Here is a 15677-nt window from a genome sequence, read left to right as displayed (position 1 = left end):
AAGATACAGTAAAACCTCCATGGACACTGCACTCTTGTAATCACTCATTTCCTTAATGAAAGCTTAAGAAGAGGAAAAGTTAAAAGATAAGCCCAAACTTTACCTAGTCATCAAAGACTCACTTTACTTTAGCTTCTAAAGAAATAAAGGATGTGAAAATAAAGAGACCTAATGGTAGCACTCCCCACTGTTAGGGAGGGGAAAACAAGTTCATGTCTAGGCTTTGGCCCATTGTCACTCCTTGAGTATATAGGAGAGGAGGAAGAAGAGGGGAAACAAGCCTTTCAGTCATGTGGGGAGGGATAAGGAAAGAGAAGGGGAAGGGTACTGGTCACACTGGTGGCCAAAGGGACAATTCCATTGGCCCCCAAAGCAGACATGCTCTACAAAATAGCTTCCACCACACAGAGTGACCTTGCACATAAAATGCATGCGAGGTCACACTATGCAGAGGATGCCATTTTGATTCTGTACGTGGCCTGCAGAGGTGCTGCACAACTGCACATGCAGTCCATGTCAATGAAAATGTTGAAACAGCTTGGTGGGTTAAAAGTCCATGTGGCTGACAGGTGTGAACTCACCCTTCAGTTAACCTAACTATAAACGTAAGCCCATAGGTGCAGACTCTGTGGGTGCTCCGGGGCACCCACAGAAGAAAAACAGTACTTGGCACCCACCAGCCAGAGCTCATCAGCAGCTACTGCCGATCAGCTGTTTGGTGACTGGGGGAGGCACTTGGGGGAGGGCGGAGAGCAGCGAGTGGCAGGCGGGCAGGGCCTCAAGGGACAGGTTGAAACAAGAGCAGGAAGAGGCGGAGTGAGGGCAGGGCCTTGGGGGAGAGGGAAGAGGCAAGGTGAGGACAGGGACTCAGGGAAGGGGCAGAGATGAGGTGGAGTTTCGGGGAGGGGGCAGAGTGGGGGCTGAGCAAACCCAGGGAAAAATAAAACTCAGTGCCTATGCTTAAGCCCCACTTAAGACAAAAGGTGTGTGTGTGTGAACCCACCCAGGAGTTTTTGGGCTGAGTGGGATAGCTCAGTGGTTTGAGCATTGGCCTGCTAAACCCAGGGTTGTGAGTTCAAAGTTAGGGAACTGGGGTAAAAATCTGTCTGGGGATTGGTCCTGCTTTGAGCAGGGGGTTGGACTAGATGACCTCCTGAGGTCCCTTCCAACCCTGATATTCTATGATTTGTGTAGGTGTGTTCGAGCGAGTGAGAAAGAACACACAGAAACCAAGGCGACAGACAAAAACAAAGGGAGAAGCAGAAGAAAACTGGCAAGAAAAGCCAAGCAGGAGCCTTTAAGCACAGCATGACCCTGCAAAAAGCTAGAGAACTTTTGGGTCTGGCGTTGGCTACAGAGTCTTGGGGGCTGTAAGCTAAGAAAACATTCCTTCTGTTCTTGTCTCCTCCTTCATTCAGAGACACATGACTTCGAACACTCCTCATAAGTAACCAAAACTGCATGGAAGAAATACCTGAATCTCTCCAATTTCTACTTTCAAATGGAACATCCCCAAAGCCCCAAACTTCAATTAGCTGCTTGGGTCAAAAGGGGCAACAACACATAGTGTACACAAAGAGACACGAAGTGCCTCATCCTTCAAAGCGTGCTCTTAACATGCCCCAAGGAGTCCTATCTGTTTCTCAGAGGCTACAAGGATGGTGTACATATAGTGGAGAAATATGGGGGAGCCTTGAGATGTGGAGGACTTTTCTGGGTTAAAAAAAGAAGATTAAGGGCTACACAATTCTGAAGGGCAAAATAGAAATTGTACTAGGACACTTAAATGCTAGAATATTATCTGAATGCTACTCTCCTCCACGATCCAATTCTGTTATCCAAAGCACTCACAAGTGATCTTACACTTAGCTGGTTACCCAAAGCAACACCCAGAGGTGCTGATCTCAGTAGCCATGACTGCAGGCTTCTTGGTAAGAGCCCAGATACACTGATCATGCCGCAAAGTGTTGTCTCAGGATCACTCCTCTGTCACCATGACAGTGACTTTTTTCATTCAAGACAAAGTTTGAGTCTCCAACTCACTGATTGTGGTGAAGACACTTGTGAAGCAGAAGTAATCCACAGCATTGAGCGAAAGAAGGTGATAGAGGAACTGCTCTCGTTCTTCTTCACAGCGTAGGAAAGCATAACGCTTATAAAGTTTCCTGTGAGAAACAAAAATATTGCTGTCTCTTTAAAAACAGACACTAAACCAACATTAAAAGGTCTGTGAACCCCCAGAACACCAAACTAAGGGCTAACCTACATATATAGAAAGTATTTTGGGCCAGATCTGCCATTGGTGTGATCTGGCAGAAATCCATTGAAGTCAGTGCAGCTATGTTGATTTAAACCAGCTAAAGCTCTAACCTTACGTATTTAATACCAATAAATAAATTCCTATACAAAGGCAGATACTTCCAATGGTGATGTGCACCAATTCCAATTTTTATACATATTGTCTATACGCTGTATGAAGGGTTAATAAGGGGGGGGGGGCAAAGGGGATTCCACCCCCTTTGCAGCTGACACCCAGAGCTCTTCCCTTCCCATTTCAAACTAGTTCAACCACTGACTGTAAATTGACATGTGTGTGAAGTCTGACATGTCAGCATTTGTAAATCCACTGGGGTAATTTGTTTCCAACCAAGACCAAATAGCTAAGACCTCAGCTCACCTTAGCCCAAGTCTGCTAAGATCAATGGACATGAACTAATTCTATTCAAAGGTACAGCCACCCATCTGAGCCTCTCATCCTTCAGGCTTTCCTCAGACCATCCCTTCTGTGGAGTGGGAAGTGTGTGATGTCCTAATCTTCTCACTGTGTACTCTGATTGTGTTTCTCTGCTCAGGGTCTGCAAGTGGTGCTGTGTGGCTCCCTTTCAACCTTCTAGTTTTGGGAGATATTTGGTCCTCAGCAATCCAAAAATTGACAGGGTCTTGATAGAGGGTGTCAAGTAATAGCCTGTCCCAGACCCATGTAGGAAACACCCTCTCTCTGATTGGTACTAGCTAGCTCCAGTCCCAGACCAGCTGCAGAGGCAGATAGCTTTTCATAAGGCTTAGTTCATAAGGCAACCTTGGAACCCTAATCAGGATACTGTGATAAGGAAGCTTTAAGAACAATAAGTTACCCTTACTTAGCGAGTGCTTGGTTAGAGAGAAGCTGCTTTAGGTGCTGAGACAAAAGCTTCTTTTCAAGAGACAACCTTATCCATGCTCGAGCTCGACCCACATCAGTCTTTATCTCACTCATGTTCTGAATATGCCTGCAACGGGGGGGGAAAAAAATTAATAAAATAAATCACAAATTCCTGCCCATTTAAAATGGCAGCATCAAATATGGTGCAAAACTTGAATTTAATTTGAAAAAATCCCTGGAAATTAAAACTGCTTGCAAGATACGCAAAAACGCATTTCCCACACCCCGCCCCCCAAATTAGAAAAGTCTTACCAGAACTAAGTAATACAGAGCTCACACGGCTGTCAGCAAATATTAAAAAAAGCTGTTTTTAAAACTGTCTTTGAAAGCTAGCACAGAGACAGGGCCAAACCTTGTTAAGAAAAGATTTTAAAAAACTTAAAAAACCTATTAGAAAGTCTATAGTACAGTTTTGCAAAGCCACTTAGAATTGTTTATACTGTGCATTGGCCGTATCTGCATTGACCAGAGGAATGTAGTTAGCACCTTGCTGGTGGGGGAGTGGGGGGGGGGAAGGAAGAAGAAATGTTTGAACACTGTTCTGGCTACCACTAATCTATAGCATACAGACTAAGGTAATAATACACTTCAAAAAAGAAATACAGTCACGTTGGGAAACCCAGTTATGCAACAGCAGCTCCCTTGACAGCATTAACAAATATGGTATGTTTCGGGAGCTACCATCTGAACTCCTAAACTATGATATAGTCTAAAAACAGGTCTAGTTGAACAGTGGTTAAAATGCCAGTTGCCACTGACAGTCCCATTGTAGCTATCACTGGTGGTGGCAATGATGGGAAATTTAAGAAAGAGGCCTACAGTAGACAAAGCCAACAGAGATTTGACGTGTTCCAGGAGCACTGAACACATGACTCGGACCTACATATGCTGTTAGACTTTACCCGTGTTAACCTTGCCAGGAGACTATTGTGTTATAATGGAGTCTTCAGACAAAAATAGTTTTCACCAGTGCAGTTGGTATCTAAAATGCTAGTTTTCCCTCAGATATTTACACCAATACCCCTTCACACTTCCAGAGAAGTATAAAAAGGGCCTTGTGTAAGTAACAGTAAAGCCCAGTAGGTTTTCCACATGTCTGTTTGTAAGAAAGCAGAGCTATTCTGAACAGTTTTTTAAAAAAAACTTCCCATGTTCCAACTTGGAAAGAATACTAGAGGCTGCAAATCTTACAATACATGCAGCTTTAGAACAGAAAAAGACTGGCATGGCAGATTGTTGCCTTTAAAAAAAAAAAAATAACTACAAGGAAAAATGAATAATGTTTTTCAGTGCATGGAAAAAGTGGCTGCAAACTTGTTAATTTTCACTCAATTTGCATGTTAAGTGCACAGGCAATTCACAATGTTCCATCCCTTTGTGTAAGTCTCTAAGCTTCCACCATGACTGAAGTGAGCTTTGTTAACACCTGCTTTCTAACTCACATAACATCCTTGAAGGCCCCATGTGCTCTACAAAATGTCCCATGTTAGGAAATGTGACATTTACTCCAAAAAAATTGTTTGATGAAGTTGTGCTGCAACTGCTGCTTATTATGCTGACTATTATAGTTTCATTATTACCTTGTATTCTGCCCCTGCAGTCCCCCCGTCCCCCAAATCAGGGTTGTAAGCTCTTCAGGGAAGGGACTGTGTTATGTTTGTACAATGTCTAGCATAATAGGGCTGGGGCTTGTAGGTGCTGCCACAACACAAACAAAAAATAATGCCGTGTGACTGCAAAACCCAATAAGCTGAAACCTTTTTAATTTTTTTTTATTTATTTATCTATTTTTTTTATTAAAGAAAATTTCCCAATATCATGTTATGAAATGTGAACAGGTCTAAAGAGGGACAAGATTAAGGGCCTGTCTAAACAGAGAAGGCTGCAGAGGCTGCTTAGTGAAAACGCTACCTACACCAAGGGGATGGCTTCTCTCATCGGCATAGGTACTCCATCTCCCCCAAGAGATGGTACCTATGTTGGCTGGTGAATCCCTCCTGTCAACATAGCACTGTCTACAGCAAGAGTTAGGTTGGTGTAACTGCATCACTCAGGGGTGTGGATTTTCTACCCCTGAGCAATGTATTTATACCAGCATAAGTTACTAGCATAGACCAAGTCTAAATGTACTAAGTTTTTACAGTCTGATTAATTATAACTCCCCGCCTGTCTGCAAAAGTGAACTACAGTTACATATATGTTCTTGTCCTTTTATTACCACATTCACGGCTTCCCTCTTTCAACACTGACTTGTATCAATTGAATCACTGCAGAGAACCCTGTTCTGGAACTAGTAAGCACCGTGTGAAGCAAACCCCTTCCTTGGATCAGACTGACAGCTAGCAGTTAGTACTTCCAACACGGATAACTGGGCATGTAATCAGAAGTCCTTGAGAAATAGGATGCACACATTACTCCTCCACAGCATGTTGAGGCGCACACTGCTGTTATTTAAAGTCCTTTGAGATGAGAAGATCAAAGCACAGAATCTTTTGTTTTGTTTTCAGTGCTCACTTTAAATTGCCTCTAATATGAAACACTAAATAGAATACATTTTTTTCCTAAGAGAAAATTCAAATAGAGATGTACCTAAACCTTAATTTATTTTCCTTGTGTACCTCATAGCTGTCTGTTTCTGATACAGAACCAGACATCTGCTCAGGGATTTGCATAGATTGCACACTTGAAAAACATACAGCCTACCTAAAATATAAAAAGGCTCAGTAATCAAAATCGGTGTTAACAAAAGCAAACTGTAATAAGTAAAACAGAACATTCGTGGACTTTGCTGCCAATTTATTTCATTTGCACCTGTGGGAATCTGACTAGCTCTTACAATTTATTAAAATCAGTTAAAATCAGGGGTATATGTATGGCATTGCCCAGCATAAATACTTATTCCCATTATTGTCAGAAGAACACTGAACAGAAGATTTATTGTGGAGATATTGGTAATGGCTTCTAACCTATTCAGTAACATTTCAGAAACAAAAGCTACCCTTTTACACTAATTTTGGTTTACTATAAATTTGGTAGTGGTACAGCCTATACCCCCCAACTCAGATGGGGTCTTATAGTGGGCTAGGCGCTGTATGCATCCGAAGAAGTGAGGTTTTTACTCACGAAAGCTTATGCCCAAATAAATCTGTTAGTCTTTAAGGTGCCACCAGACTCCTTGTTTTTTTACGCAGTGAGAGACTCCTTCCCTTGAAGAACTTACAGTCTAAGCAGACAAAAGAAAGGGTGGGAAGGGATAGAGGGGCGAACAGAGGTGAAGAGACTTGCCCAAGGTATCACAGCAGGGCAGCGGCAGAGCTGGGAAAAAGAGACCACAGTTCCTGACTCTCAATCCAGCAGCCTATCCTTTAGAGACCACCCCTACCACATACTTAGACCATGTTCTATATATCAGGCAAGAATGGTGTACAGGTTTTTTGTAAAGCGAAATACATTTGAAATTTGCTTTTTGCTTTTGTCTCCCTATTCTGTTTAAAGCACAACTTTGTGCCAGGGAGGCAGTGGGCACAATATTGGACATGTGCAATAACCATCACCTTGTTAAAAGTGATAGAAAGCGAGGCTGAATCATTGTAAGGTGTTTACATAACTGTATAACTACCAAAACAGGCAATACTTAGGGCACTGCTTAAATCTATTTCCCATTAGTAGACTTAGGCCAGGGCTACACTACAGACCTCTATCGGTATGACTATGTTGCTCAGTGGTGTGAAAAATCCACACCCGAGTGATGGGAGTTATACTGACCAATCCCCTCTGTATAGGCAGAACTAGGTAGATGGCAGAGCTTCTCCTGTTGACATAGCTACTGCCTCCTGGGGAGTTGGATTAACAGTGTCAACGGGAGAAGCTCTCCCATCAGCATAGCAGTGTCTTCACCGAAGTGCACCCCTGTATGTAAAGACAAACCCTTAGTGCCACATGACATTCAGTAGCACTTCAACAATTATCCATCCTTTTGATGTCAGCATAAACCTTTGTGTGTAGTTAAGCCATTCATCACATCTACACACCTCCCTTACGGTGGGAGGAAAGCATGCCGAAGGGTTATGTACGTTAGATTAAATTTATCATCCAGACTTTAGCATGTGGTATGACTAGGTATGTTTGTGAATATTCATGGGTGTACAGAAGTTGAAGAGGGCATTTTGCTTCAATTATTTCCCCCATGGAGTAGGAAGTGAACACAAAAAGAAGAACAGGAGTACTTGTGGCACCTTAGAGACTAACAAATTTATTAGAGCATAAGCTTTCGTGGACTACAGCCCACTTCTTCGGATGCATATAGAATGGAACATATAATGAGGAGATATATATACACACATACAGAGAGCATAAACAGGTGGGAGTTGTCTTACCAACTCTGAGAGGCCAATTAATTAAGAGAAAAAAAAAAAAAAAAAACTTTTGAAGTGATAATCAAGCTAGCCGAGTACAGACAGTGTGATAAGAAGTGTGAGAGTACTTACAAGGGGAGATAGTCAACGTTTGTAATGGCTCAGTGAACATTGAATCAAGTGAACACATGATTCAAGCAGCATAACTAGGACATGCTTTCATTAGTCAACTCTGCCACCATTTGGAAAACACAAATCATGCACGCAGTGTTAACCGGACTGCCTCCTCTACCTGAAATAACCTGCCTAGTCTTGTACAAAAAGCAAACTTCATTTCAAGTCTCTTGTACTTCAACCCATTCTAATAGTCATTGACTCCTTCCATGTTTGTCTAAATTTAGCTTTGTTAAGTTGGCAAACATATGTCAGCATCCATACTGTGACAGACATTAACATGACATGTTGATAAAAAACAAGTAACCTCATTACTTTATATTGTGTAGGTCTACCTCCTGTTAAGTGTTCCCACTCCTTTATCCGTCATCTTATTTCTATGTGGCATATCAAGTTGTCTAACTTGGAACATAAGCCCCTCTACATAGGCACCATCTTTTTTTCTTTTGCTTGTAAAGCATCATACCCAACAAATGTACTGTAAATATTCCCTGCCCTCTAACATTACAGTATTGAAACATGAGAGATAAGGTGGGGGGAGGTAATAACAGAAGTTGGTCCAATAAAAGACATTACCTCACTCACCTTGTCTCCAATATCCCGGGACTGACATGGCTACAACAACACCACTTACAAGTAGTGAAACAAGTTAACTATGTACTGTAGGTAAGATGAAATGTGTTATTTTGACTCAACTACATGCTCTCATCACTGGAATGTATTCTCAATAGCAACATGAATTACCAGGTGACTACTACCTGTTTTTGCCAGATAAATGCAGTTAGCTAATACCCAACTACGTCTTGCTTTTATATGGACAGGGAAACACTCTGCAAGACACTTTGGTTTTCTTCTTCTATCTGTAAATTGGTGGCAGCCCTCCAGGAAAGCCATTATCATGTCATCTTTTTATCCTCTTTGCTACTGTACTTTTCTGACACCAACACTCTCACTGAAGTCAGCTGAAACATCAAAAGGTTGGTTTGAACTAGCAGTAAGTCAGAACAGTCCATGATACCTCAAATGAAAACATTCCCTTATGAGGAACTGCCTGGCACAGTCACCTCAACCTCCAAGCTTTCTTGTCCCCTACAGGCTTTCAAACTTGACTACATGAGTGAGACCCACTGGAGTACAGCAAGACAGTAAATGAAGTCAATCACTCAGTTTTTAAGTATCTTTATGTTATATCATCTCCACTTCAATTTCTAAGTTCCTTAAGTTTCCTTCCATCACAAACTCCCACACACCACAAACGGTAGTAACTAGCAACTTCGTTGACAGTGTCTTCAGAGAAACCAAAGACTGAATGAGCCATGGAGACAACACTACCCTCTCATCTGCAGAGGGGATTTCTCTGGATCTGAAGCTATTGTTGAAGTGTTCACAGTTAACGCCCAACATGTACACGAACACAGGATGTTCATCTGTGAAAGAGCCCTGGAGACTGAAGCCCTTTAGTCGCAGAACAGGTACAGTGTAGACAGCAAGCACGGAAGCTGCTAAACTGTACCTCCACATGGGCTATGTCAGTGTGCCTGAACTCTGGTCTGGTGGGAGCACATCCACATTTGAGATGGTAGAAGTCTGTGGCCCATTCAGCCATTGGCCTTTTTGAACACAAAAACATTAACAAGGCTGCCAGTTAGTATTAGTAGTAATGGCATTATTCAGGATGTGAATATTTGTTCATAGGGGGGAGGACTAAGACTAATTGCCATTAGATGGTAACAACTTTTGGTCACTACCCGCCTGAACTGAAATTGAACTAGTGACCTAGAAGTTTTAAATCTCATTACTGATCCCAGAGTCATCCAAGCCCCCAAATTACTTAACATGGCGTAAGTTCTTCTGGGCCGCCAGTATATAAAACATTATATAAAAGACAGAAAATTACTACTTCTGTTGTTTTATCAGCTGATTAATTTTGTAAAACAAATGTGTCTTATAAATGTTACACTTTGCATCTCAAAAAACACAGCAGATGTCGTTATATAGCTTACTGATGAATCCACATGTCAGGAATAATATTTCCCTGAGAGCAATCATTAAAATTTGTGCTTGCTCAATATAGGTTTTCAAGGTCCTATTACCATTTGAATAGCAATTTTTGATGAAATATCCATTTAGAAACTAATATAGTTCAGCCATTGTTGGCAGATTTTTACGTCCATCTAGATTCTAATTTTTCTGTTTTTCCTTTGCAAACTTAGGTTTTCCTGTTTCAACAAATAAAATATTGTACCAGGTATTTCAGCAGCTCTACTTAAAATTAAAATATTTTTTGCTACCTAAAAGTATCATATCAGCAATAACCATTTTCAACATTGTGTGTACACATTTCCTTTCCATGACTTTTTAGCTAAAGTAAATCAAAGCAGCATGCAAAACTAAAGAAGTAAACCACATGGATTTGAGTATGTGGTCCTTACACAGAAGAAGAATGATTAATTCTGCTCAAACTGAATAAACCCAAGCATTTGTGTTAATGTGAATCTCTGTGTAACGATCCTTATTAAAGCCATAATAAATGCTTTAAGAGTAAAATACTGTACCTCATATCATGAGTAAGTGAGACTCTCAGTGTAGGTAATGTAATTCCTGTGTCAGACTTCCTTCTTTCCGGGCCCAGGGCAACTGTATAGAAAAAAAAAAATACATAAAATTAAAAGAAAAAAATTACAGTAGTTTGTAATACATTCATCTACACATCTGTAGAAGAAATCATACAACACTGAGAATTGCAGCAATTATATGCAGTTTCAGGAATACTGCCAGTCAAAGTGTTCTTCAGTTTGTCTGCTTCCACATTAATACATTATCTAGGTCCCTTTTTCCTTTAGCTAATTCAGGGCTAAACTTGGAGACTTCAGATGATTCATCAAATGCGTCCTCCTTTGCATATGAAATATATATATGTAAATCTGTTCCATAAGGACTTGACACTTGCTAAAACTATTTTTACTGAAATCTCAAACAACTGAAACCCACTTGATAAATGTAGAGGAAGTAAAACTAGCATATTAGATATTAAGAATGTCAAGCATTTCTGAACTCTAGTATTATAATCTGACTTTGCCATTACATATTTATGCATGCCAGTCAGGTTGCTTAGTGGCTGTCCATTAGTCATAGACAGTGGCATGCGGTGACATTTTTAGTAAGACATGCAACAACTTCTTAGATTACAGATTTAAGCTTCCCACTCTGATGAAGAGTTTGCGCTGCTAGCTCTGATCTGTCATGGACAACTCAGTTCTATTCTTGCATGCCTTTTTTCAGTCCTTCATGCAGAAATGCACTAAGTTAATTCACCTTAAGAACTCAACAAATGTTTCCATATAGCTATAATCTAATAGATCTTAGCCGCCTGTGTGAAATTTTAGTAGATATATGGTATGAGAATGCAAACCTCAAAGAGCTATGCTAATCATCTATGGCACACTTAAGTTAATCATCTGCCAGAAATGTACAAAGGCATAATGTCTCATTAATAATTACTGAACCACTGAGTCAGGCAAAAGATTTTTTCCTCTTCACTTACATAAGGTTTTAAGGGGGACTTGCCATTATGTATTCAGTTCTACACTTACAAGCCTTTTAGTGACATTGCTTATGCCTGTAGCAAACCTCGTTGCCTACTCTGTCCCCATATCTACTCTGGCAACAGCATCAGAGGACCCAACCACATCAGCCACACCATCAAGGGCTCATTCACCTGCACATCCACTAATGTGATATATGCCATCATGTGCCAGCAATGCCCCTCTGCCATGTACATTGGCCAAACCGGACAGTCCCTCCGCAAAAGAATAAATGGACACAAATCGGACATCAGGAATGGTAACATACATAAGCCAGTAAGTGAACACTTCAATCTCCCTGGTCATTCTATTACAGATTTAAAAGTCACTATCATTGAACAAAAGAACTTCAGAAACAGACTTCAAAGAGAAACAGCAGAACTAAAATTCATTTGCAAATTCAACACCATTAATCTGGGCTTGAATAGGGACTGGGAGTGGCTGGCTCATTACAGAAGCAGCTTTTCCTCTCCTGGAATTGACACCGCCTCATCTATTATTGGGAGTGGACTACATCCACCCTGATTGAATTGGCCCTGTCAACACTGGTTCTCCACTTGCGAAGTAACTCCCTGCTCTCCATGTGTCAGTATACAATGCCTGTATCTGTAACTTTCACTCTATGCATCCGAAGAAGTGAGGTTTTTACTCACGAAAGCTTATGCCCAAATAAATCTGTTAGTCTTTAAGGTGCCACCAGACTCACTGTTGTTTTTGTAGATACAGACTAACACGGCTACCCCGATACTATTCCACAAAACGGTGTCTTCCACGCAACATGATCTCGCACATACAGTGTGTGCAAGGTCACACTGTGCAGAGGATGATATTTTGTTCTACAAAATGGTATCCCCCATGTAAGTTCTAGGGCCAAATGGAATCATCTTAGGGGCCACCAGTTGGACCACTTTTAATTCTGGAGCTTGCAATGCATGATAACATGTCCCTGGTCATAGATGCTTATTACAAAGCTGTCATGACTCAAAAGACCAGTTTATCCATAGATATATACTTGGGGCCTGATCCTGTGAGATGCTGGGTTCTCAAATCCTACTATTGGGATTTCAGCAAGAATTCTGAATGGGGGCATTGAGAAAGTGTTGAATCTTTTCCAAAACGCTCTCCTTGATTAGCCAATTGCGGAGAGAGAGGGGAGAATCATACACACTCATTTGGTGTAAATATGCCACTATGACTGCAAAGAATTTTGTGAAATACCTTATGTCTGTCCAAAACACAATCCTGAATTAATTCCTGATATATAAACATTGCTATCAGCATAAACTGGAAATATCCAGGGACATCTGCTACATTCAAACAACAAAATCGGAGGAAACCTCAGGAAGACCATCTAATTCAGCTGAAAGTCTGACAGAAACAATGCTGAGCAACAGCTGTAGTGCAGCAGAGTTCAATGCCATACCAAAAGAATCATGTATTACATATCAGTGAGGTAGTTTAATGGCTTTAGAATGCCAAACCAAAGGGAATTCCCACTAGCCATGAACTGAGAGCCTGGGCCAATGAGCACAGATAAGTTCTACGTAACTACTGAATGTAGTGTTCGCTTCACTCTCTCCCAGCCTTGAATAGACCACATGCCATGGAATTCCAACCTTGCTGTTTGAAGAATAAGGATCTAGATTAACAGGCATGAATACCAAATTTATAAAAAATAATTCCATTAGACACAAGAGGCCAGATTAATGTTCTTGCTTATATGCCCTCATATACCTAGATCTCACAGGGATTTTTGTGAATCACTTCTTTCTGAGAATAATTTACATTTCTGGAAATAGTCTACAAAATCTGTCTCCTATCAGTTAAAAGCTCAGTCATACACTTGGTATGTTCTTGGCCAATAAGTTCCATCACAGCCTGATGATCCTAGAGGAGCAAAGTCTGTCCTTTGCTTATCCTGAATATACTCAATCTTTAAGTTGGGACGGGTAACCAGCAGGTTATTGATGCAAGGAAAGCATCTTGAACGTTTGCACTGAAGTTTCAACAGCTTTAATGGATTTGTACAAAAAAAGAAAAAAAGACTTCTAAATATTTTATAGAAGATAACAATAAAAATTTGTACATCTGTTTATTTGAGCAATGCTGTAAGACAGACCATTCTCACTGATGGAAGAATATTTGCTGCCTCAAGTTGGGCCTCATGTCTTCAAGAAATCCAGCGCACTGTAATATTGTCTAGTATTTACAAAATGCCCCTTATCATTGTCAGGGATGGTCTAGGTACACTTGGTCCTGCCTCAGAAGAAGGGGCTGGACTTGACCTCTTGAGATGCCTTTCAGTCCTACGTTTCTGTGAACCACTTCAGAAAACATATGGACCTTTCATACCTTACTTGGTGCTTTGTCAGAGTTGAAATGGAACAGACTAAGCAAAATGACATATCGCATGATCTTCCAGAAGATGGTAATAGTTACGGCATCATTTGAGGCAAATAAGCCATCTGTTTAGTCCAGAGATCAAATATTTGAAAGAACTCAAATTACAAGTGTGATGTCAGTATCACTGACACACTGAAAATACAAAATAAAATCCACCACAAAGTACTGCGGCCTTAGGCCAACCAGAACCAAGATTGCTTACTGTTGAGTCTGAGAGACTGTATATGGAGAGCAAACTCCTGAATACTCACCCGGGGACTCCGCCATATGTTCTTGCTTCTCTTCCCTTTCCTGGTACTGAAGCAAATGGGACCACAAAGCAGATTTCCCCTGAAAATAGAACATATAGGAGAAGTTTAAAATAAATGAGAAAGGAGCCAAATTAAAAAAGCTAGATATTGGCTTAGAGCCTAGAGGTTTAGTGAATCCAGAAAGTCACTTTGGGTTCTTGCTTCAATTCTTTGCTCCTGAGCAATGAAACTAAGAAAACAGGAAAGGACCCCCTCACAGAACAAGTAATTTCCTGTGATCATGAAGCTTTCCCTCTATCCACTGTTTTTCTCCTCAGTGTTCCCTCCCTAGTCCTTCACTCCGCTTGAGGATGGAAAAAGCTATTTTATTACTACAATTTGTGGAAAGGCTTCTCTTGAAAGCCTCACAAAAATTTTAGGAAATCAATACCTGTGCCTGAAGTGTTTAGATACACTCAGGTCTTTTGAGAAATGATATAGCCAAGAAGTAGTTTAAAGGGATGGATTACAGGAAATACTTTTAATATGTGTTAAATGGTACTATGTATACGTGCTTTTCCCTGACCAAGTTTCATGTTACCAACCTGTTTGACTTGTAGACCATGGCTCCAGATCCTTTCCAACAGGTCACAAAGACTAGCAATCAATGTATTTTCCTCCAGACCTGTTATGTTGGCCTCTCCATGTCCCAGCTCTACTGCTTCATGGCCCATCTTCTCTACCAACATACGTTTAGTCTACAAGACAGCAAGATTTAACGAGTATGTCATCCAGCAAGTGGTGAAATCTACAGATTAGTAAACTTTCAGGAGTGCATCTACTGGCTTAAAATCATCCAGTATCCTTTGAATTCTGGCCACTGAAACATCAGTTCTGATTACAAAATGTCTATAGTCAAAAGAATATTAATTTTAGATAAGTTTCTATATAAATGTATAACAAGGAATTTGATACTACATAAACTACGACTGATGCAATTATACTTGGCCGTCCACAAACTGTTTCTTCAGCTACACAGGAGGGCTTTTCTATTGTTCACGGAAGAGGTGCTCTATATTGGAAACAAGGACTTCATGGGTCACATACACAATGATCACTACACTCTGTGGACTGCTCCTTTTTGGTAGAGGCTCCCAAAACCTTGTCAGTGTGTGAACATTTAAACAGAATTTATATGAACACCTTCTCTCCAGTTTGCGATCATGCAAACTACCTCTTCTCTCTCATTCCCGATCCCACAAAATCTCTACAACATGCCTGGAAAAGCAATGTATTTCTTTTAATGCCACTTAGCAGCTGGACATACCAAGAAAGAGGAACCTCTGCCCAGTAACTATCTCTGGCCTACCAGCAGGGTTGGGTTAAGGTTATGAGGGACCTAAGGCTAATGGGAGGGAGTGGCTGAAGTATGAATGACAGATTGCAAAAAAAATTGTGAAATAACCGAACATTTATCTACATATGTATTTTCATATTTATGTAAAATTAACAAGTTTATGCTACTCTCACTTCACTCAATTCTTCAAACAGATATTTCTGAGTAAGAGGTAGCACGAGGGATGCTACGCTGTCCTTCTTATAGGCCTCCTTCCTCCTAGGTAGTGGAGTGCTCATCTGTATGAGGATGAACACTAGAACATTCCACATCTGCACACCTCTTTCAGCCTTGTGCTTCTACCCTCAGCTCTGCACAGGGTAAAGCCAAGCC

The 15677-nt window shown here is 40.8% G+C and overlaps 1 protein-coding gene across 5 annotated transcripts in view; it reads right to left on the bottom strand.

The window, feature by feature from the left end:
* Positions 1 to 15677, bottom strand: part of DENND5B (DENN domain containing 5B) — a 192626-nt gene that overhangs the window by 19970 nt on the left and 156979 nt on the right. For all 5 annotated transcript variants that reach the window (XM_054034587.1, XM_054034606.1, XM_054034614.1 and 2 more), the window contains 5 exons: positions 14554 to 14706; positions 13970 to 14048; positions 10287 to 10368; positions 3141 to 3269; positions 2044 to 2165 (listed from right to left, as the gene is read on the bottom strand). In XM_054034587.1, coding sequence (XP_053890562.1) covers positions 2044 to 2165; positions 3141 to 3269; positions 10287 to 10368; positions 13970 to 14048; positions 14554 to 14706 — 565 coding nt within the window. The remainder of the gene's footprint in view (positions 1 to 2043; positions 2166 to 3140; positions 3270 to 10286; positions 10369 to 13969; positions 14049 to 14553; positions 14707 to 15677) is intronic.

Source organism: Malaclemys terrapin, chromosome 1 (assembly GCF_027887155.1).
Source record: "Malaclemys terrapin pileata isolate rMalTer1 chromosome 1, rMalTer1.hap1, whole genome shotgun sequence".
Lineage (NCBI taxonomy): Eukaryota > Metazoa > Chordata > Testudines > Emydidae > Malaclemys > Malaclemys terrapin.
This window is presented reverse-complemented; position numbering and strand designations above follow the sequence as displayed.